Genomic DNA, 22985 nt, shown 5'->3' on the forward strand with positions numbered 1-22985 from the left:
GGCAAAGTGCTTCCATCCTTCTAGTGCAGTGGAAGGCTTTGGAACTTTGAGCTTCTTCGCCCACCATTGCTGCTGTCGAGGAGGAAGAGAAAAACTTGTTATGCTTCCACATATCTGCATTTCTCAGGGTATTTCAAAGGGTAATGCAGTGGGGCATAGGGATGGGCATGAGAACAAAACAGAAGAGCTGGGAGAAAAACAGCTCTAGGCAGCCCTTGGTCCTCAGTAAACATCACAGCCTGTCCAAGAGGCTGTGCTGCCCTGGGCCATGTGCTTACACTGCAGCGTGCTCCAGAGCTGCATGGCGCCAAGGGTATCCGAATGTGCCAAGGAACCAGTCTTTGGGACTGGCCTCCTGTCTCACTGTGCTGTACCTGCGCCTGCACACAGCGTCCCCAGGTGCCCTTTGGACTCTTACAAGATCTGTACATTGAAGGAAATTGCACACAAATATGGTTTGTGAAGCTCTGCCACTCCCTGTGCTGGGCAACATTTGTCTCCTCAGTGGCTGTGTCTAAGTAGTGCTGAGAACTGTGAGCAGACCTTTATTGGTGGGGGCAAAAAGGTCCACAAGGGTGGAATTGGACAGTCATGGAGCTGCTTTTCTAGAAGCATCCATTTGGAAGCTGCCCCCATCTCCTGCTTTAAGTGCCCTCTGTGTAGTTCAGACCTTTGGACTTGCTGTGCACAGGGGGTCCATGAAATATATTTAAAGCAGTAAATAGCTTAACGTACAAGGACATTTTTCCTCAGAGTTCCAGTCAGTGGAAATACGTAATTTTCAGCTAAAATTAGACTGGCTCCAGCTATATGAAGAAAAAAAAAAAAAAAGGCAAAGCCCTCAAGAACTAAACTCTTTCTGTTGGACTTCGTCAGATGCAGCAACTCCTAGCAAAAATAACTCAAGATCCATGCAGCACAAACTGTGTCCAAAAGTCTGTGATTTGGATCCAGAAAGCTGTGAATTGTTGAACAGAGAGAAACAGACTGTGTAGGCATGAGAACTTTTTCTCTTCCATGTAGGAAAATATAAATAAGTTTAGAGAATACTAGTAAATCTTTCAAAAATCTTAAATGAAATGTAGGAGTAGTTTAAATTAGTTTTGCAGTTAATATTTTACAACTCTTGACAGTACAGTGAGATTGGAGTGGCAGAGAGGGAGTTGAAGTCATAACAGTATTCTACACATTGCTTCCATAAAATTTGATATTAGAGATATTTCTTCATAGAAGATGATTGAACTGAACCTACAGCTACCAGCATATAAAAAAGAGGGTAAATTTTCTTTTGTACTAAAAATAATCTTAGTCTTTCAACCATTTGTCTGGTGCATTAAACTCTAAACACAAGTTGAAGTGACTCGATAGTTAACAGTTTCCATGGTCCAACTCTAAAATGAGTGGGGTGGATAGCGGGGAGGAGAGGCTTGGGCCCAAAATAAACATCAAAAACCAAACAGAAAACCGCTGAAAATTAACTACACATTTTGAGTAATTTCTCTTTCAAAATATTTTATTGAAGGAACAATAGAAATAGTGTGTGAAGCCTAACCATGTATTGTGTTGCTGTTCCAGGCTTCATCAGCAGTTTCTTGATGTTTGGAAAGTTCTGAGACCCACCCTGTCGGGCTACTTGTAACCAGTACCTAAGACTACAAAAACGTACGTGTGAAAGAGCCTGTCCTTGAAGGAAGTGTCCATCACAGTACTGTGGAAACTCTGTGCAGGCCTTGCAAGGCAGGAGAGCAGTTTGTGCTTCCGTTGACATTCGTGCGTGATCTCTGCTTCTTATGCACTCCAGCACCCCTATCAGTTCCTTGTTCTCCTTCACCAGCCCCGCAGTGAAAAGGCTGCTGGGCTGGAAACAAGGAGATGAAGAAGAAAAGTGGGCAGAAAAAGCTGTTGATTCCTTGGTGAAGAAGTTAAAGAAGAAAAAAGGAGCCATGGAAGAACTGGAGAGGGCTCTGAGCTGCCCGGGTCAGCCCAGTAAATGCGTCACGATCCCACGTTCCTTGGACGGGCGGCTGCAGGTGTCTCACCGCAAGGGGCTTCCCCACGTCATATATTGCAGAGTGTGGCGCTGGCCTGATTTACAATCTCACCATGAGTTGAAACCACTGGAATGTTGTGAGTTCCCTTTTGGCTCGAAACAAAAAGAAGTGTGCATAAACCCCTACCATTACCGGCGGGTGGAAACCCCAGGTAATTATGTCATCTGCAAATGATTTGCAGCTCTGTGTTAGCTCTTGCTCCAGCAGGTTTAGTCTTGGTGCATCCTACAGCTGTGCTCTGAAATGTGAAAAGGCAGGCTGCATCTGATGGAAGGATCCTGGGTCTTACCCTGCCTGGTGCAATCACAGCTCTGGCAGCCAGGACTGGGGAGGGTGTAAGGAGCCCCTCTCCCGTTGGGGTCTGCCGCCCATCGGGCCCCTGAGGGCACACGGATCTTGTCCAAGGTGCTGAAAGCAGCTTCCTCTCCACGGACCTGGGTGCTGAATCCTCCCTGTCTGAACGGATGGTCATTTGCATGAAGTCTGGGCACCAGCCTGGCCTCACCACCGTGGTGATATTTATGTCTCATTGAAAACCAGCAGTTGACTCATTAACCCTCAGAAAACACTAGCTCCCTCTTTAAAGATAAGAGTTGCATGTGGTAAGATGGCATATTTTGCAGTGAATAGAAAACCAGGTCAGTTGATTTTTGCTAAGATACCTGTTGGCCTGCCTTAAGTGGGATTTACTTACGTAAATGGAGAGTTTATGTGACATAAATCCAACAGGTCCCCATAAAATTTTGGAGTTTTCCACTGATAATTCTCTTTGGACTGCACAAAAACTTATGACCTCACTGAAAGGTCATTTAATTGGGCTTTATGTCAGTAAAAGAGCTGTTAAAAAATTGTAGTGTTCAGTGTTGACTTCTGTAGATATCTTAGAAAGGGCTAGCAAAGGTCTTGAGCAGTCATCCTGTTTTCCTCTGCCCAGACTCCCAAATGAAACCAAATTACCAGGTACATTCCTGACAAATCTTTTCCTAATGAGCTCTAAAAATCCCACGTGATAAAGGCTCTACAACCTCCCCAGGCAAGTGAATCTATTGCTTTTCTATCCTTACAGTTCAAAATTATTTCTAATGTCTAACCTAGCTCTCCCTTGCTGCCAAAAATCACCGTAATTTAATTTACTAATGGATACAGTTGGTAAGTGTATACTTTTTATTCTGAAATTACTCCTTGTCTGGCATGAACTTTACTTTGAGGTGATATTAAGATCAGATAAGTGAACTGTGGGATGTTTCTTTTCACACAGATGAAATAAGGGAAAGACATTTGTTAACGTTTGTTAAACACCAGGGCCTGCTTCCTCTTCTGTTAGTCCTTCCAGTGCAGCAGAGCTGTCACTGTGAAGTCATATCTGATCTGCTGCAAACACTGTCAAAACTTTTCTGTTTTACAGCTACACTGAGTGGTGCTTGTTGTCAACAGTTTTCAGTGAAAAGAGCTGATCTCACGCCCTGCTAAAGTAAACTCTTCAATAATTTAAGAAAAGATGGTCATAAAATATCCCATTTTTTGTTTATTGCACTTCTTTATTTGCAGGCTGCAGTCTTTAGTGTCTTCTCATTTCTTCTGGTGTAACTTCAGTGCAGTTAATGGTGTCTCCTCAGTGCAATAGCTGACAGCACTGAACGGTGCTGATTTCAACACTGGATTTCTCATCTGTTCAGTGCCAGCTAACAAACAGTGCTAATGGAATAGTCCAGCAGCTGCTAATTGGCTGCCAAAGCTTGTTGTTCTGATCCTGAAACTCAGAAGCTTTCAGCTGTGAACATGTCTCTATTGTTTGTCTGTGCAGCAGACTGGCAGTATCTCTGCTAGTAAAGTAGAAGGGGACAAGGTGCAGGTCTGGGTACTGCTGAATTGGTAACATGATCCCAGGAACAGCTTTGACCCATGTGGACTCGTGTGGACTAGCAGCTCTCAGTGCAGGGGTTAGCCCACAGGAGGGACTTTGGGCACTTTGAACTTGGCCACCTTGTTTTGGAGGTGAAAGTGAGTGCAGCTGTGAGGATACAAGCTGTGCTGTGCCACTTCTCCACAGGACCCGGGAATTGTTCTCAGGCTGTTGTATTCACCCCTACAATTCTGCTTACAGGGACAACTCAGAGGCTGAAGCTCACAGATATATTATATATTTGTGCAGTATCACAAAGAGTACAACACACTTAGGTGTTCTGGGGCAGCAGTAGGAAAAAGAACTTGCACCTCTGCAAGTGGTGCAGTGCAGCCCCAGTTAGAAGGTGGTGCTGCAAGGAGGTGTTGGCAAGGCAAGAGAACAAATCAACTTCATGAGAAAGTGGTAGCAATGAGATCACCACAGAAAAGGCTGGGAGTTGTTGATTTAGGTGCTGGTCTTTTTAAAACAACAGTCCTCTTTTAATGGCAGATCTGCATCTTGGCTGTTGGTGATCTTAGGCTTATATGAGATTCTGTGGGTCTCATTCTCTCGAGCTAGAGAATCCACCCATTGAATAAGACAACACTGTATTTTTTTATAATCCACATACCAGTATTATTTTCATACAAATGTCCATCCTTTTGGGGATAATTTTCCATCACTGCAGTCTTTCTTGCCTAGTCAACCGCTCTATGACCAGATCCATTAACTTTAATCCAGAATGAATGACTTGTGTCAATGATGGAAGGGCCTCACCCTTTTTTTTGACAGCCTTGCAAATTCCTAGACCTCTGTTACTAGAGTACAACTTTGAAATCTGGTTAGAGATTCGGGGATTTCATTACCTCTGCAGTGTCTGCAGGCTTCCCAGTCCCATTTTAGGCTCTGCTACTGATACTGTACAGATTACACATGGCTTTTATTGCTGCTACGGGTATTCCTGGCAGATTTCTTCTCAGGTCTGCTGAATAGTAGATGCCACTTAGAAAAAAAGCAGAAAATATTTCCTCTATGTGTGCAACATCCCACTGGAGAGAGGAGTTAGGCCACCTAATCTGAAGGAGGTAGGTATGTTGGTTATGCTCTGCTTTGCCCTTCATCGTTGCCTTCAAAGAGCTTCTCAGAAATCTGGTTTGTTGCCAGCAGAAGCTGCCTAAACACATACCCTATTGTTTTTATATGAAGTCATTCATATGTAAGTATTACAAATTTGAGGGTGCACCATTGCTGTAGACAGGAGAATTTTTGACTTTGACTGTTTTCATAAAGCCAAAGTGGGTCTAAGATGTGATAGCCTCCCCAGGTGGAAAACAATCTGATGGCCTCACTGTTGGCCATCTGGGAGTAGTCATGGGCACAGGGAGTAGACAGATTTCACCTGAGAGTGGTTTCCAAAAGTAGTAAACTATGCAGAGATGGATTAATGTGTGAAAAATTCCAGTGTGGATGTTGTACCTGAAATTAAAATCAGGTAGATAAGTTTGCTTGCTAGCATCTGAAACCACAGGCTCTGGGCAGAGCCAGGTTCCCAGCAAGAGCTGTTGAAGCTAAAGGGAATGGGAGAAAGGCATTAAAGGCAGTGGCAGGACTTAGGACATGACCATATTTGTCTTCAGTTGAACAGACCATCAACACTTCAGCATGCGTAGGAGGAAGGATCCACCTCTGGCTCTTGGTGGAAAATAGCAGGTAGGAGAAAAGGACCCCAGTGAGTGGAGAAAATGCAGATAATTTATGAGGACTGACAGGTCCCAACACACTCAGTTACTCAGTTTTATGCCTCTGGTCACACTTCCTTCAGAGTGGCTGAGCCCTGGAGAATGATATGTTACCAAAACAGCAAGGAGATCAAGGCCCTTGGGGGTACTCTTAGCCACAAACAGAAAATCTCTGAATGCCTCCCTACCACAGAGGCTTTAGCCCTCTAGGCAGTCACAGAACAGTCACTGGAAAGAGTGAGTGAATGAGTGAGGTGGCAAAAACTGTTCAGCAGAGCAGAAATTAAGACTGCCATGGTCAGAGCTGGGAAGGAGTTCAAGGCTTGAAAATTCCTCCTGCTGACTCACTCAAGGCAAATCAAAGGCTTTCTCTGGCAAGTTCTGGTCACGCATCCAGATTCTCAGCTTTCATTTAGAGAAGGAGTCAAGTTCTCACAGGGCTGAAGGAAGCAGCTTCCTTAGCTCTGGTACCCACAGTGAAGTGTCAGCCTCTCAACACTGCACAGCGTTGCTGGGTGCAAAGGGATCACCAGCTCCTCATTTTCAAAAGGTGCCGGTCAGAGCTGGCTGATCAGCAGCAGACCTGACAAGCATCATACCAGTTTCATGGAGCTTTTGAGGAAAACTCCAGAAGCAGCAAAGGAGAACTCCAGAAGAAGCAACAGCTCACAGCCTGGAGCTGTTCACAGGAGTATGGGATGGAAGGAATACAGCTCACCAAAACCACATCCACAGTGATGGTACTGGTCTTGTCCCAGTATATTGCAGTAAGAGTATTCCTCTCCACTGGCTGTGAAGAGATCCACAGGGGACTGGGCAGTGCATGTCAGATGTGAATACTTGTATTGCCTGTATGAGTCCTACCTGGATGTTTAAAGCTAAAAGAAGAACAGTGAAGAAGCAGAAGTACCTTTCTCTACTTAAGAAAGTGGCAGTAGACTCTTCGTGCCACAAATAGGGGCATATGAGAGGCAGAAGGAAAGAAAGCAGTCTCCAGAGCACCGATCCTCATCCTGGCTAATTAGCAACGCATAGGGCCAGAGAAGCATGTAAGTGTAGTGTCTTAAGAGGTTTCCCAGTGCCTGTGTTTCTAGGCAGGTGAGAAGCTAACTTCTGCAGTGAACTCCCAATCAGGCCAATATTTTGCGTAGTTTTAGGGCTCAGTTCTTCAGGTCATGCGTGACTACCAGATTCCCAGTGGTACATTCCAGTGGGTGGGCAGGCACATTGTTTAACCCTGCCTCTACTGCAGCATGGTGCACATTGAGCTAGAAGCTGTAAACCCATTGTTGGTACTGGGCACTGTAAATGCCCTTGCTCTCTGAGCAACTGATGTGCATTCCAAGAAGAGTTCCTGCAGACTCTTCTCATGCACATGTTTTGCACTATCTATACGTTATTTGTTTTATTCAATAGCAATTATTCCGCTCTTTCATTAAGAGTAACATTAAGATAAATGAGAGTTTGCTGTAATTAAAACTTGTTAGCTAACCTACGTAAAAAGAATTTGCCTTACCTAGACAGAGCTTTTTGGCCCAAGCAATATGTTAAAACATGTTGACTGTATATTCCCATCAACATTTAAAACCAAGAGTGCACATTGCTATTTGGTTCCATAAACTAGTAAGGACACACTGGAAGATGATGTGCTGCTGGGTTTTAGGCTGGAGGAACACTGGATACTAGGTCAGTCAATACAAGCCTGCTGAATTGTCCTCGATGCTGGGGACAGTAACTCAATTGCCTCCATAATTATCTTCTTTGGTAGCTTTTAGATCTGCATGATACCAACTGGGAATTCATTCCCCCTACCTGTGTTGAAAGCCTTAACTAAGATAATTAGGTATAATGTGAGCTAGTAACTAATAGAGAAATCTTGGGGTACAGGAATCACCCATTGTAGTTGCTGCTCTCTGTACCAAGGACTTTGGAAGACACAGTTAAAGCCTCAGGTTGAACTCTCATATTCAAAATTATTCTGCAAGCCTCCTTGTGTTCCAGCCTAGGGACTGCATCTTCATAGGTATCTCACTAGTCAGGATTTTTAAAGTGTTTTGAGTCTTAATTCTACTCTTGCTTCTCATATGTCCCAATCCAAAATAATTTGGATCAGCTTTGGGTTTCTCAAAGAGGCAATGCTGTTAACAGCGCTGACAGTGTGAGATGAAAGGGAAGAGTTTGTGGATAGGCAGTATCTTCTACTAGACTAAGTTTTAAATGGGTCAATTTGGATTTCAGTTTTCTGACCTGCATTTTTCATGTCTTAAATACCAACCACTGACATATGCCTTCTTATGCTAAATCTTTTCTAACTATATTGCAAGAGATAAATTGATATTGCTGCAATGTTTGAATTGCCATTTACATTTCCTTTTAAAGACCTCACTGCCTGTCTGGCAGCATTTTCAAGTACCTGACAACATTTTAGATCTGGTGTCTGGCTTCAGGTCTGTACTTCCTTTTGCCCATCTGCATAACATGCTGGTAGCAAAATATGCAGTGTACTGCAGAGCACTATTAATTGTTATTAAACTTGGCTGTGCATTTGTCACATCCTAGTGATAGTATTTAGAAAACACCTGACACGTTCAGTTTTTGAAGAAGGAAGGAATAGGTAATTTTGAAAGGGAGAGATATACCGCCTGAATTTCTGCATGCCATACCTGTGAATTTTATGGTACCTTGCTCAAGTCAAGATTCCTTATTTTATATGTGGAACTGCTGTAAGTGGCTGCAGATCTGGAGAAAAATGTCCAAGAATTCAGCTTTTGATTCTTGGGTTTGGACAGGTTTGTTACTCTTTAATGACTTGTATGCAGACAGCTATATTTGACCAGCATGGAATATGCCTCTTTTTAGCTTACAACAAATTATTCTTTCAGGAATACAGCTTCAACCACTTTTTCTGTTGTTTTTGTTTTCAGTCCTACCTCCTGTACTCGTTCCAAGACACAGCGAGTTTAACCCTCACCTCAGCCTCCTTGCCAAGTTTCGAAACACTTCTCTGCACAGCGAGCCACTGATGCCGCACAATGCCACTTATCCTGATTCTTTCCAGCATCCTCCATGCACCCCTTTTCCATCATCCCCCAGCCACATGTTCTCCCAGTCGCCTAACAGCATCAGCTACCCCAACTCACCAGAAAGCTCTTCAGGACCAGGAAGTCCCTATCAGCTCACGGGTAAGAATGAGTTTTGACCCACCCTGACTGAGGCATTTGAGGGTCTTGCCAGGGCCTGGGGTCAGGTGACAATTCTGTGCTCCCCCCAGACTCTAGCTGCAGGTTGAACTGTTGGACAGAATGGACTTAGATTGTGATTTCTTGTGACTGTCTCTTGTATATTGTCTCTCAGTCCTTCTGACAGATGCTCAAGAGATTGAGAACTGTAGTCATCCTGCTCCTAGAAGTGCTTGGGTGAGATATCATGATTACTGTGGGAGAAAAACTGAGGAGAGAAGCAGGTGTACCAGACTGCCTTCTGTCCAAAGCTGCCCATCCAAGCTTCTGGTACAATTCATGGAAAAGAGAACTTGCAAGACCTAAGTTAGGGACCTAGGATGATCAGGGTAGGAACCTTTAGAAATTCCATCAAGAGACAGGATAAAATGGGGAAATTGCTGTGCAGAAACTTTTTTAAGTTTATGGCAATCCCACTGACGGTATAAATTTCAGAAAGTTAAGGTGTTTAACAATCTGGCCCAGCACTTGGAGAAGTCAGCAGGCAAGTTCCTGTGACTTTGGAACACGTTCCACAGTTCTGAGATTAGCAGGCTTATGTCACTCATATTGTTTGTGTTGTGAACTCCTGACTTAGTACAGCTCTAATTACCTGAAAAATTAATTGTGCTTTTTCTGTTAACGTAACACAGCTAAGAGCTAGTTTTAATATCAAAACATGGTTCAGACTCACTTCAGCACTTTAACTTTAAAATAGTTTCAGTTATGTCAGTTTTTTCACAAAGATGAATTCAGGTCAGAATCTTGTAATTTAAGATTTTAGTGTCTCAACTATGAAGCATTTAAATTTGGGTCCTTAATGATACGCCTATTTCATTTTAAGTGCAAGAAAGATGTTTATTTTACAAGGTGTTTGTAGCATTTGAACTTCCTTCTAAGCTGAATAATTTCAACACAGTGTGATGTTTTTCCTTCCCTCTTCATTCATTGAATGTGCCTTCATTCATTTCTTCTCTAGATCTGTGTTTCTGATTAAATCATATTTAGCAACACTGAAACATTTCATCAAGTAGTAAGACTTGTTTGTCTTCTCCAGTATTTTTCTTTCACCTCTGTGTAACTAAGCTGGATTCTGTGGAGCTCGTCCTGACAGGTAAATCAGGCCCATTCCAGCTGTGTAATGACTCTGACATGTGCATTTAACTGAACCTGGGACCTTGCAAAGCTACTTAATAATGGAAGTGGCTCAACCTGAGCTTCAGTATATCACAGCACACAGCATACTGATAAACATAATTTGCCTGTGTAACAATCAGGGATGGAAGGCTATCTAAAGCAAACTGGATTTACATCAAGAACCTTGAGAGGGATTGCTGTGACCAAATATAAGTGGCAACAATGCAGGTTTTAGCATCTCATAGAATTATCTATACTCTCCCTGTAATCAGTGGAGGAAAACAGACACTCCTAGAATAAGATTCATTGCATCTTCTTGTATTTGTCCAATACTCTGCGTCTGCAGGTTACTGTTTTTGTTCAGTGGGTAAAAGGAGACCTAAATGTGACTAGTTTAGGAGTAGACATTAAAAATGTCCATGTAACCACATGATTCTGTCATTATATTCATTTCTGTAACTTATTTTCTCTTCCACTATTTCTTGATTTTGTTTTACTATTTCTTGTTGGAGGGTTATGTCATCTAAGTATTAGAAATATCATATAGTGTATGAAATTCCTAGGTCCTGAACAGTCCTTAAATAGGCTAGAATAACATGGCTTACTTGGAAGATTCAGTGGTTGTCTCATGAGACACTTCACAGTTATTCATGCTGGGTCAAGTTGCTCTGTTTTGAGGGCCAGCCAAAGACCCCAAACACAAGAGGGAGTTTCAGTCTGGAACCAAGTTAAACCCTTCTTAAAGAGTCCCTTGGTCCTGCAAGCTTGTATATGGCTATAATCTGCATATAAGGCCATTGAGTTTCTGTTCAAATGAGACGCACTTTTAGTGCTCATTCACTGAATGTTGACATTTTATAATATGAAAATGAAGTCCTTTTTAGTTTGGCTTTCTAAAGCCTCCAGCCTTTCTGGATAATCCCCACTATAGAGTCACCTTCTGTTTTCTAGCTCATGTTGCTTTAAATGAAACACATCAGGAGCTGAGCAGTTGTGACTTGATACTTTTGCTCCCAATGTTTTCCTGACATCTATTGCTCTTTGATAGGAGACTGAACAAACCAGGAGAGGGACAGACCTCCGACCTTTGTAGGACAGAGGAGAAAAGAACAAATCCAGAGGAAGTTTTGCCAAGTCTTATTTCTATAGTTTTCCATAGGCTTTTTTTAGATTATGGACAAAGAGAGCTGTCTCCCAGAGGATCAGATAAAGTCAGCTTCTGCTCTTAAATCATCCTCCTCAAGTTTTACATTAAAGAGGGGATTCTGGAAATAACAGATAACTGCGTTACCTTCTTAGGGGACCAACTGGTATTGACAGAGAACTTGATTTTACACAGGTCTAGGCCTGAGGCACTGTTGTGACAATCCCTCTCTCTTTCAAGCACTACATGTCCAACATGTCAGTTTTTCCTTCTCATCTTTGCTGAACATGCAATGTTCTTAATCTAGAGGCTGAAGGCAGGTCAGATTCAGATCTGTGCTTTTTCCAGTCTTCTCAGGCCAAACAATGCTGAAGCAGTAAAATATTCACCATGAGAAAAACCAAGAGGAATTTACCAACATACTGACTTAGGTATCTTTCTTCCTTTCTTTTTCCTTCCTTTTTTCTTTCTTTCTGTAGTGGAAACTCCACCTCCGCCCTACCATGCAAGAGAACCTCCAGGAATCCACAGCGGACGGTCGATGGACGCAATAGCTGAAAGTCAGCTTGTGCTGTCTTTGCCCAATGGAGGTAAATCTGCCGATGGAGAAGATGAAAGTAAATAACCATTTGTACTATTCTTTAAATAAAAACTGTTAAAAAAAATTGTTACTTGCAGAAGAAGATTTAGTGATTTGTAATAAAAAGTTTCAGACAGTTTTGCAGTAAGGCTGTGTGCTAGACCCATCCATTAGCTAGCAGGAGAGGTTGATGCAATATTTCTATGGATTATGTGCAAAGTTGCAGAGTTTAGACCTTATTTGCATCCATGGACTATTACAGTTAAAAAGCTGTTAATGAAAGCTAACACTGTTATCTACGTTGTAAAGATAAACATATCAAATCAAGGATGGTGGAGCAATTTAACACACAAAAGCAATATCAATATCAGAACTCATTTCTTTATCACCTTCAGCTCTAGGTTTCAAGTACTTTAAAGCCTTATGGTAGGGAGCTTTTTTCTGCCATCTTTGTATTAACGTTAGATTACTGGCTGGCTAGAAAAGAAAAGGACATGTTCTAGTGGACTACAAAGATATTTTGACAGAAGACTGAAGTCTGTCATCTTATAAGAATTCTGTAGTGAGAGAGGCATTAATGGTCAAAGAAAGGTCTGGGGTCCTGCTTGCACCCCTCAAAGCAACTTGCTGACCTCTCCAGCACAGCCTCTCCTACCTTTGAGCTAGTATTTTCTAGTACTGATGACCCCATCATTCAGAGGCCATTGCTTCAGAGTTTGAAGGGGAAATGGATTTTGTCTGCTGGCTTTTGCTTTGCTTTTCTGCTACTGCAAAGGAAAAATCACCATTGTTCTTTTAGTCCATCATATTGTGTTCCAAAGAAATGTCATTTCTAGAATGAGGACTGAACACTGCTTACATACACACATTAAAAAAATATTGCCAGCCTTCTGAAACAGTGACAAGTGTTTGTGTAGCATGGAACTGGAGCAGAAGGAATGTGAGGGAATAGTGCTAATTACTGATGGGGACACAGAATGGCTGGATAATAACAAGTTATCAGACACCAATACTTGAAAATAAATTGTCAAGCTAGTTTAATCTCGTTATCACAGCCTACCATCCCTGATCACTATCGTAGTGAATATTAGTTGGAAGTTTATTAGAGGTTATGCACAGAGGTGCTCTGGGGGCAGGCAGGCTCACATGCCTGTGGTGAGCAGGCAGGATAAAGTTTCCTACTAATTCAAATGACAAATGAGGCTCAGAGATTTTGTTACATTTTTGAGCCTTTCTCTGTCTCTGACTTGGAAAACTGGGCAGGGATGGATGCAAAAGAAGTGACCTTGCTAACATTTCTGCTTACAGTCTCACATGGAAGCAGAAAGCCTGAAAGCATGCAAAAATTGGAGTGATTTATTGCTTCTGGACTACAGAGTTTGGTATTAGGCTGAAGGCTTAATACCAAAAACTTGGCTCAGTTTTGACTTGCTTTGAGCCCATCTGTCATCCCTATCTCCTGCTGGTGTGCAGAGCAGATGTATCCCTTACTATTTTCGGTGTATACTTTGGGCCACAGTTCAGTGAGGAATGTCAGTGTGGTTGATTTAATACAGTGGAGTTTCCACTTCTAAGAAGTGGGGCTCCTCAGAGGCTTAGAGTTAAGCTGGTGCACCAACCCTTTGCATGTTTGGGACTTCAGTCATAAAATCAAGAAGCAATGGAAGCTGCTGTTGGGATAAAGTATGACATAAGTGACTGTTTAGATGAAGAGATTGGGGGCATAGAGTGGGAGGGAATGAAAGAAAACAGAGAAAGATTGCTTAAAAAATATTGCTGAAACCTGAGCATCTGCTTAACATTATTTCCTACAGACTTTCGGCCTGTTTGTTATGAGGAACCCCAACACTGGTGCTCAGTTGCCTACTATGAACTCAACAACCGGGTAGGGGAGACATTCCAGGCCTCCTCTCGAAGTATCCTTATAGATGGATTTACAGATCCTTCAAATAACAAAAACAGGTTCTGCCTGGGTCTGCTCTCAAATGTAAACCGCAATTCTACTATAGAAAACACCAGGAGACACATAGGAAAAGGTAAGAGGAAATCCCCTCTCCTCAGGAATAATATTCAGAGCTCAGAAGATCCATGCATTGCATTACCAAGCCTTGCTGATTAGTCAGATGCGCTTGCTTTAAAATCAAACCTCTGACATTACTTCTGAAATAGAAGAAAAGCAGAGCATTCTTTTCTGACTGGATAACAATCAGCAGAGTAACTCCTTACAAAGGCTATTTACTTGGCCAGCAAAGAGAAAAAATGTTGTTTATAGTTGTGTGTTCTAATTTAGCAGTATGTATTTTCATTTTATTTATTAGAGCTTCTGGCAACTGGGAATATTGCCATTGAAATGCCACTAAAAGGATAATTGGTGGTGCCTCAGGGCTGCTTCTCCTCCCACCAAATAACAAAGGGAGATGGATTAAACACTTAGTAGTTGAGTTACTTAGCTGAAGAACTCTGGTAGAATTGTGTTTGTAGCTTTTCCCCCCTGCCCCCCTGCCAGTCCCTGTTTTGTCAGCTTTTCACTAGTAAAAGGAAGGTTTGTATTCTTCCACCAGTGGTTGCTGGTGCATGCTCCACCTCTGGTGGCCATACACCCTCAGCATGCAATGTGACATGTTGCTGCTGCTGCCAAGGACGAGGAGACCACACCTGGACACTCCGTTCCAGCTCCCCAGGGCTCTGCAGGGTCTGATATTCTCCCAGAACTTACTGTTGTTTGTGGTGGTGAGTCAGAAGCCCTGTGCCAGCCACTTCTCCATGCAGATGAAGCTTTGCCTGTTCTGGTAGATCCAGTCTAGACTCATTATCTTGCCAACCCAAGCCTCTCACCAGTAGCTGCCTGGGAATGCATTTCCCACTGGGCTAATTAACTCTAATTGTTCCACTCCTATTATCTTGTCAACCTCACTTCATTTCCCAGGCCTAGGGCAATATTTTAATTGGCTCTTGATAGTCTAGTGTTGAATGACTGAATAAGAAGAAGCTCTGAGAGGAATGTGATACAGTTTTTGCAAACAGCAGTGAACCTGAGGGCTGGAGCAGGCAGTGTTGTGCTCAGCTCTTGCACTTCATCCCCCTCCCCCCAAATGGAAAACCCCTATGTTGCAGATGCTACAAGTGTGTGCCATAGCAGTTCATTGTGCGGCTTGCAAATGTGTTGTACATCTAGTTCTAACTTACTTAGAAAATAAAGCTTTACATCCTACCAGTGTAAGCTGTCAGAGGGGGATGTAGATCAAAGGTGAGCTTGTCCCTAAAGGAGGAATGACAAAAGATCCCAGCTGTCATTTGGCGATGTTACGGCCTCTGACTTTCTGCCCCAAAAGACGAAGAGACAGAACAGAAATAAAGTTAGGTAAATGCTAATGGTTTTCATCCGTTTAAGTGTGAAGATCTGTCTTAATTCATTAAAAGTCCTTTAAAGTCCTACACTAGGAATGTGCCCAAGGAAAGGGACCAGGTTGCTCAGAGAGGAGCTTAATTTATCAGAGATACTTAATTTTACTGCTCTTCCCTGTTTATGCAAATCCTGAAAAAACATACAAGTGGAGTACAAGTGGCACTAGTGCAGGCCTGCAGAAGAGCACAGAGCAGCTCCAGAAGCATATAGTTCAAAGGCATGGTGGACAGATGAAAGCTGCTGAAATGGATACAATTGTCACATGTTAACACGGGAGAAAAAAGAGTGAGTAAACAAGATTAGCTCAGTAGGATAAGGATATGTGATTGAATTGTCATCTAGTGTATCAGCGTTAAACTGTTTCCTGGAAATGCCACATCAAAGCTAAAAACAATCCAGAACACAATGCAACATCTACGAGCAATTGGACCTGGTTCAGCAGTCAGACTTCAAGGACAAAAAAAGGAACTTTTGATCAATGTCAAAAAGATGTGGATGCTTGGAGACTGCTCAATTTTCAGTTTCTGCGGGGAGCAATGAAATACCACTAAAACATATGGACCTTTGATTTGGTTTTCTACAAACATGTATTTAGCTGCTTTTCTTTAGATTTCCTTTAGGATGCATTCCTCTGGTGAATGAATACTAGAATAATAGGAATACACACTGATTAGTGTTGTATTTATTGCTTTTAAAAAGTTCACTAGTAAAAAACAATTTGTAACCTCTGCTTTCAGAAGTGACATTGATGTTTTTGTTATTGTAGCACAATGTTTGTCTTTCAATACCTTTGAAAACATTAATTTTTTTTTCAGAAAATGAGTTCCTTAATATTCTCTGAAATAACCCAGCCTTTAAAATTTTTCACCTTAGCACCCCCTGTGGTGACCCTAAATCAGTAGCTATACCTGAAGATTTGAAATGTGGTGAACATGTATGTCCTTATTCTTCTCTCCCTACTCTCTGTTCTCACTTCATCAGATTATTTCAGAAAGCTATGTGGACTCCATCAAGGTACTTTCTGTCCTTCCCTTTTATCCATATCCATGGGAAGGAAGGTCAGGAGGCAACAGTTGCAGTGTGCAGCACCCCACAGTGCCTGGTGCAGTTGGGGCTGGTGCTTTCCTGTCGCTGCTGTTCCCAGTGCAGTACCAGAGTGTGCTCCGAGCCACACCCCTGCCACTCTCAGCTCATTTCAGATCTTGTGGGTGCTCAGAAGTCAAGTGATGACTTGAAGACAGACTTTAAGGTTCCCATTTGAGTCACCCTGGAAGACTATGGGAGAGTATATTTTTCCCAGATTATTTTCCCATTCAACCTGCTTTTGCCCTTGCAATTCCCACTTCTGTTTAGATGCTGGTTTTGTCCTAAGGATGTGCTGCTGCCCTTTGTTGTTATGACTGCAGAATGATGACCACACTGGGACTATGTAACCAGTCTTTGTTTGTATGAAAGACACCAGGAATAAAACTTATTACAGCTGCATTATTAAAGCACAGTTACCAGTAGCTTTGCAGACAATCTACTGAGGCTCTGGGAACATTTCTGTGCGTTTGAAGGGCATACCTAGCATTAGAAAAGAGAATTTTATTTTTATTTAGTGGCAGTTTCTACAAAAACAAACAACTGAGTTCTTCCACCTCTCTTGGCCATGGGAAGGGTTCGTATTCCCCTGATCTAGCCATGGGAAGGGTGACTGTCTGGGAATTTTCACAGAGTGACTTGGCCCCCTTCAGGTTGTGGTTTTGTGCTCACGTTCAAGCAGTCAGGGTCCCCATTGCCACACTTGCACTGATGAAGATCTCACAAGATCTCGCTGAAAATAAATTTTGGGTTGTTTGTTTTTAAATATATTAGCTGGTTCAGTTCCTCAGCCTGGACAGCAGCCCAATCCTCAGCTGTTGCTGCCAGCATGAAAGCAGGTGTGCCAGCAGGGGCAGGGAATGGGAGAGCCTTTTCAGCACCTGCACAGACTTCCGTGGCTTTAAGCTGGCTCTGAGCCTGCACTCTCTAGCAGATGGAGTGAATCATCTTGTCATAGTGCCTCTCTCCATCTATCAGCTACAGAAGGCATCTACACGCTTACTGTGTTACAGTGGTGATCCCCACCTTCAAGGCTGCTGAATTAGGCTAAGATAAATTCTCCCACCAATTCAGGTATGTTTTCATGCAAGCAGATATCCTTGGTGGATAAGTCTTTGCAGGGATAGAAGTGTTTCCACCTTAATTTCCCCAAGTCACTGTCAAAATCTGAGTTAGTAAGTCATTAGGACACTGAAAAGTTCAGAGGAAAATCAGTCATTTTCCTGCTAAAGGTTACTTGGAACAGGATCTGATGAGTAAGTCACATCATGTAAATGCAAATACATGGTTCTGGTGTGGCAGATAAAGCAAAATACAGAAAAGCTATTTTAAGTACACACCATGCTGTGTTTTAAATGTATAACAGGAGGATCCTGTAGTAAAACAACAGCATGCAGTGAAGTGGGCCAGTGTGCATTTGCTTAACAGTGAAAATACATTTAGCTGTGTAATGCAATAGTGATTTTTGAGTTCCTGGATAGTTTTGATGTTTAGGATATGGTTGACATGTGCTTGATGTTTATGTATGTGTATTTTGTCATAAATAAAAGTAAAGCAATCTGCACTGAGAAACAAAGATCCTGGAAGGATCCTGGGTTTGTATGCCCAAACCAGTAAAATAATTTATTACTGGCATAAAGTGTGTTGTGAACAATGGAGAAATAATTCATGTTATATTTTGTTTTTCAAGGTGTTCATCTTTACTATGTTGGTGGGGAGGTTTATGCTGAATGCGTCAGCGACAGCAGTATTTTTGTGCAAAGCCGCAACTGTAACTACCAGCATGGTTTCCACCCAGCCACGGTCTGCAAGATCCCCAGTGGCTGCAGCCTCAAGATCTTCAACAACCAGCTCTTCGCCCAGCTGCTTGCCCAGTCAGTCAATCATGGTTTCGAAGTGGTGTATGAGCTGACCAAGATGTGTACTATTCGAATGAGCTTTGTTAAAGTAAGGATCCTTTGCTTTCTCTTGCATCCTTGCTAGCTTTGGTGTAAAACTAGATCCCATCAAATCCATTCCAAGGGAGGCTGTAGATACCCAACTTTTGAACAGCAATTCATACTGCCTGTTTTCCAGTATTGCCTTAAACTTACAGGTGCTCAAAATCAATGGCTTTTGTGGTCAACATGAAAATCTCTTAAGTTACAAATTTTAGATATTCCATAGGCTCTCTGTGGAAAATAGAGAATGCATAATAGTGTTCCCCTACTGGTTGTTCAGAAAGCTTAACTCAGAAGAGCTTGGCAACATGTAAATGTAGTAGCACATATCTTAGGCAGTTGTGATCTCTCCTGTTACTGGTTTGCAATTGAGCTTGATAGAGCCATTGATCTGAAAAGAATGTCCTTATGTATTTAGGCTAATTTACAGTCTCACTAGTACCATAGACTGGTATATATTTTCTCAGTCAAGAAACACTGGGTCCTTTTTCATCCCTGACTGCAGAGAATTGTTGTTTGCCATCTGCCTGATCCCTGACAAATATTGTCTTACTTTGTGATGACATTCACTCTGGCCAGCCATACAACCAGAAGGGCTTCTTGCAAGCAGAACAGAAAACCCAAAAGAAAATTTGACCTTCCCCCTGTTATTTGGAAGAGACAGGAGGCCACCAAAGCCATTACTGTTCTAATGTCCTTCCTATCTGAATTTCACAGTCTGACTGCTCTGTGGGAAATCTATCAGTCTTTGTGGGACTTTCTCAAATTTCTGAATGGTCTTCCCACCAGAATGAGACCTCTCAACTCCTTCTAGTATTTAGGATTTATTTACATGCCTGTTGTGGCATTTAACCCCTAAAGAATAGCAAGTGTTTCAAGATAGTTTCCAGATGATGCTAGACCAGCTTGCTATAGTGCTGCTGGGGAGAGCTGGCAGCAATGTTCAGCCTGCAGACTAGAGCAGTTGCACCATTAGAAGCCCGTGGTCCTGCTAGGTACCATAAAAATGGCTTGAGTGTGTCTTTGCCTTTATCTTGCAGATTTGTTTCTATACAAATGACTGAACTGAGATGATTGAATTCACATCTAAGATACCAAAAAGTGCTTGAGGCTCAAGTCCCGTTTCCTTAAGTTCTACAGAGCAAATGAATTGAGTCCTACATATCTTTCTGGTCTAACTTTTTCTAGCCATCCTTGGGGATCCATCTTCTGAAGTCTTCAAGAGCATTAAGAGTGCCCTGTAATCTCTCCCAAGAGTCCAAGCCAAAATCTCCATGCTCATGACCATGCTGTTGCTTTGTTCTTGGGAGGGAACTGATATCTTGTTCACATACAAGCATTAGGGCAAAAAAAGGAAGGCAAGAAACCCAACAAACAGCATTTTCTTTAATGGAAGGCATGAATGGGCATGCTGTTTGTAAAGGCAGTGTAGCCAGTTACGCAATGTTTTCATTATCTCAGTGATTCAGGGGCAGGCTCTTTGATGTGTTATCTACCTCCATGCCCAACGCGGCAGCAGAAATGGTGGTGTTGATGCACTTTATAATGCTGCTGCCATATTATCACCTTGCTTTGTTGAAATAATAGCAGCTATTATTGTGCCTCAGGCACCAGAAGACCAGTGCAAGGAGATATTTTGAACTCATTCCCATGCCGTCTGGAAAATTGCTATGCAAATCTCATCTAGGCTCTTTCTTCCTGGCCTGCAAATATGCTTTCCTGCTTTCAGTCTTCCCAAAATATTTCCCTCCCAAGAAGTGAGCCCTCCTCTGTTCAGTCTGGGGTCAGGAGTGACTCTGGGTGTTGGGGATGCAGTGCCCAGAGGGGCCTGTTGTCTGTCAGAGCCACAGCCCAAGAGTGTGCAGGGCAGTGCAGTGGCTTCTCCACTGACTTGTGTCCAGTTACTGCTGGTCACCTACAGCCCAAAGGGCTGGATCCCACCAGTGCCTGAGCTACCAGCTGGGAGGCAGGGATGGGTAGGGACCAAGACATGAGAAACTTGCCAGGACTGTGCCATCTTCTGGATGCAGGGCATGGGACAAAGAGAGGTGAAGGTCTTGTCCCCTCTGATGCCCTTTGTGTGCCCATAGAGCAGCTAAGACGAGCTCAAAATGTGGGTGTACTATCAGCACTAAGCCCTGCTGATAACCAAAGCGGGATGGCTCTTGCCACCTCTCCACAGCTGAGGTAGCTGGAGCACAAAGGGAAGAGACCTCCAAGCTGAGGTCTGAAGCTGGAACAATCCCTCCCTCATTTCCTTGGGTCTTGGGGCTAAGTGGAACACACAGCAGATGTGAGAGCTCAGCACTCTGGGGCACGAAGCCTAGGCTGTTGCTCACAGGAGGTGGGAAGTGTTGGCAGGAGCAGCAGGACCCATGGGGGTACTGGTATCCTTTTCACACCATCTGTGGAAAATACGATTGCAGCTTTGAAAGTTGTACTCAATTTATTCCCTCGTTAAGAGAACTCCAGCTCTGGGCTCCTCTCAGTCCTGGGGTGAAGAAGGCTACCTGCAACCCAAGAGTGATATACAGGGAACATCAGGGTCCTTAACCTCCTGGCATTTCCCCTGGGGTGCTCCAGCCAGAGACAGCATCACTGGGTGTGTTTGGGAGTTGCCAGCAGAGGGAGATGGCCAGCCGCCTGCCAGGCTCCCCCAAATCTGGCACATTGGATTTGAATCCTGTAATTGCTGTTCCTCTGGATTTTCTGTCCTGCCTGTCTGCAAGGTGTGCCAGCTTCTCTGGCACTTGCTGTCTTGGCTGTGTATCTTCACTGCAGTTGAGTACTTGTGACTTCATCACCTCAGAAGTCTGACTGTGCTGGCAAACACATGTTTTCTGCAAACATTTAGAGAACATCTGTCTGAAGTTCTGTGAACACAGGCTTTTTCTAGTCTGATAAATGCTCTGCAGTTCAGAAAAATGCTACCTGTTTGGAAGTACTCTTTGGGCTTTGGTGGGTCCATATCTTACTCTTCTGCTTTCTTTCCTCTTCTCTTCATTAGTTACCATGGGCTTTATCCAGACTGCTTATGGTGACATCTTGTTTTAGTATTGATCTCAGTTTTCCAGCTATCATCTAAAGAAGTGGCTGTTCTGGCAACCTCAGTTGTCTGAGCTGCTCAGCACTCTAAAATTTTGGTGATTTTGGCAGCCATCAGTCTTGATATACCTCCATGTCCTTTTTTCATGACATACCGACCTGCCTGCCTGTCATAATGACAGGTATGACTCAGTGTCTGATCAGCATCCCACAAATGAAGATTTTCATCCTGTAGTGGGACCATGTTTTGCACATTGCCCTATGGAAATCTGAGTTCAGTTCTGCCAGTGAGACAGCTGGTGAGCTGCAAGACTTTGGCCTGTGACTTGCATGCCTTGTGCTGCTGTGACGTCAGGCTGCCTGCTTAGCAATGCTTAGACACTGCCTGCTTGAATCATAGAATGTGTGGAGTTGGAAGGGATTCATCAGGATCATCAAGTCCTGCTCCTGGCCCTGCACAGCACCATCCCTAAGAGTCACACACACGAGCATTGTCTGAATGCTTCTTGAACTGTCAGGCTTGGTGCTGTGACCACTTTCCTGGGATGCCTGTTCCAGTACCCAACCACTCTCTAGGAGAATAGCCTTTTCCAAACTTAAACCTTCTCCTTGAAGCATGTGTACTTCAGGTTTTCTTTTCTCCCTGCCAGCACCCCATCCCCATTTTCTCTCAAATGTTTCATATCCCTTATCTTCCCCAAGAGAGCTGAAGAAATTACTGCAAGACTTCCCACAGCAGACAGCCAGGAACTCTTGTTGGGAAAGGGCACATGTTCAAGGGTAGAAAACCTGTGAAAATATTTATACATAGGCTAAGTATGGTACATAGGAACTGCTGCAAGTTTCCAGAGATTTAGATAAATGCTTAGAAATTCTAAGGTCTTACAGGATGAAACTCTACCAATTCATGAAGCAGTGCCCAGGAACATTCCTAGTTCCTGTTAATGAAAGAGGCTGGCCTGCTTTTTATTGGTGCCAGACAGCAGTCTGCCAGACTTTCCTGGGCATGTCCCTGGGGTGCAAACAACAGGGACCATTCCCCATGGGCTGTTTGCAGGCAGCCACGCTTGGAAACAGGCCCTTCCATGCCAGTTGTTCTCAGCACCTGGAAGTGTGACTGAGATTTTTAATTTAATAGCATTGAGTCCCTGGTAATTATGATGATAATAGTGACCTTAAAAAGGAGCAAAGTTTCTAGAGAAAATTATCCCTAGGATAAAGCATTAAATCTCGGGTACTTGGGTGGTGGACTATCTGTAGCTGTATTAGACTATGAGCACTGGAGTTGTGATTTAATGTTTTGGGTGTTTTTTTTTTAAAAAAACCACCTCACCTTTTGGTTGGTTCTTTATAGGGCTGGGGAGCAGAGTATCATCGCCAAGATGTTACAAGCACACCCTGCTGGATTGAGATCCACCTGCATGGACCATTGCAATGGCTGGATAAGGTGCTGACACAGATGGGCTCACCTCACAACCCCATCTCCTCAGTCTCTTAAAAATCATCTCTAGAATTCCCTTGCTATTGCAGGCAGTGGCTTATAGAACTCCCATGAACAGAAGCTTCTATATGTAGATGTATGTAGATGTAAATATATCTATACATAGTCTACTCTCTCACTTTTTTTTTTTTTCTTATTTTGTGGTTTCTAGTTACTCTGATGCCAGTACAGTAAGTTTAGGAATTCAGGTATAGCATATCTGTTCTCTACTACAAAATAAGCCAAATTCCTGCAGAAGTGTCAAACATTTCCTGTG

At 43.0% G+C, this 22985-nt stretch overlaps 1 protein-coding gene across 3 annotated transcripts in view; it reads left to right on the top strand.

The window, feature by feature from the left end:
- The window catches only part of SMAD9 (SMAD family member 9), a 35553-nt gene extending 12706 nt beyond the window's left edge, over nucleotides 1-22847 (top strand). Inside the window, exons 2-7 of one of the 3 annotated variants that reach the window (XM_014253295.2) lie at nucleotides 1576-2202; nucleotides 8600-8857; nucleotides 11654-11791; nucleotides 13569-13790; nucleotides 17934-18190; nucleotides 22583-22847. In XM_014253295.2, coding sequence (XP_014108770.1) covers nucleotides 1791-2202; nucleotides 8600-8857; nucleotides 11654-11791; nucleotides 13569-13790; nucleotides 17934-18190; nucleotides 22583-22726 — 1431 coding nt within the window. In that variant the 5' untranslated portion in view covers nucleotides 1576-1790 and the 3' untranslated portion in view covers nucleotides 22727-22847. Of the gene's footprint in view, nucleotides 1-1575; nucleotides 2203-8599; nucleotides 8858-11653; nucleotides 11792-13568; nucleotides 13791-14315; nucleotides 16568-17933; nucleotides 18191-22582 lie in introns of those variants that run through there. The other 2 variants (XM_014253338.2, XM_088051955.1) reach the window with 2 other exon arrangements.
- Nucleotides 22848-22985: the final 138 nt, after the last annotated feature.

This window comes from Pseudopodoces humilis, chromosome 2, assembly GCF_049639895.1.
Source record: "Pseudopodoces humilis isolate 2021_Gansu_Grassland_sample_001 chromosome 2, ASM4963989v1, whole genome shotgun sequence".
In the NCBI taxonomy this organism is placed as follows: domain Eukaryota; kingdom Metazoa; phylum Chordata; class Aves; order Passeriformes; family Paridae; genus Pseudopodoces; species Pseudopodoces humilis.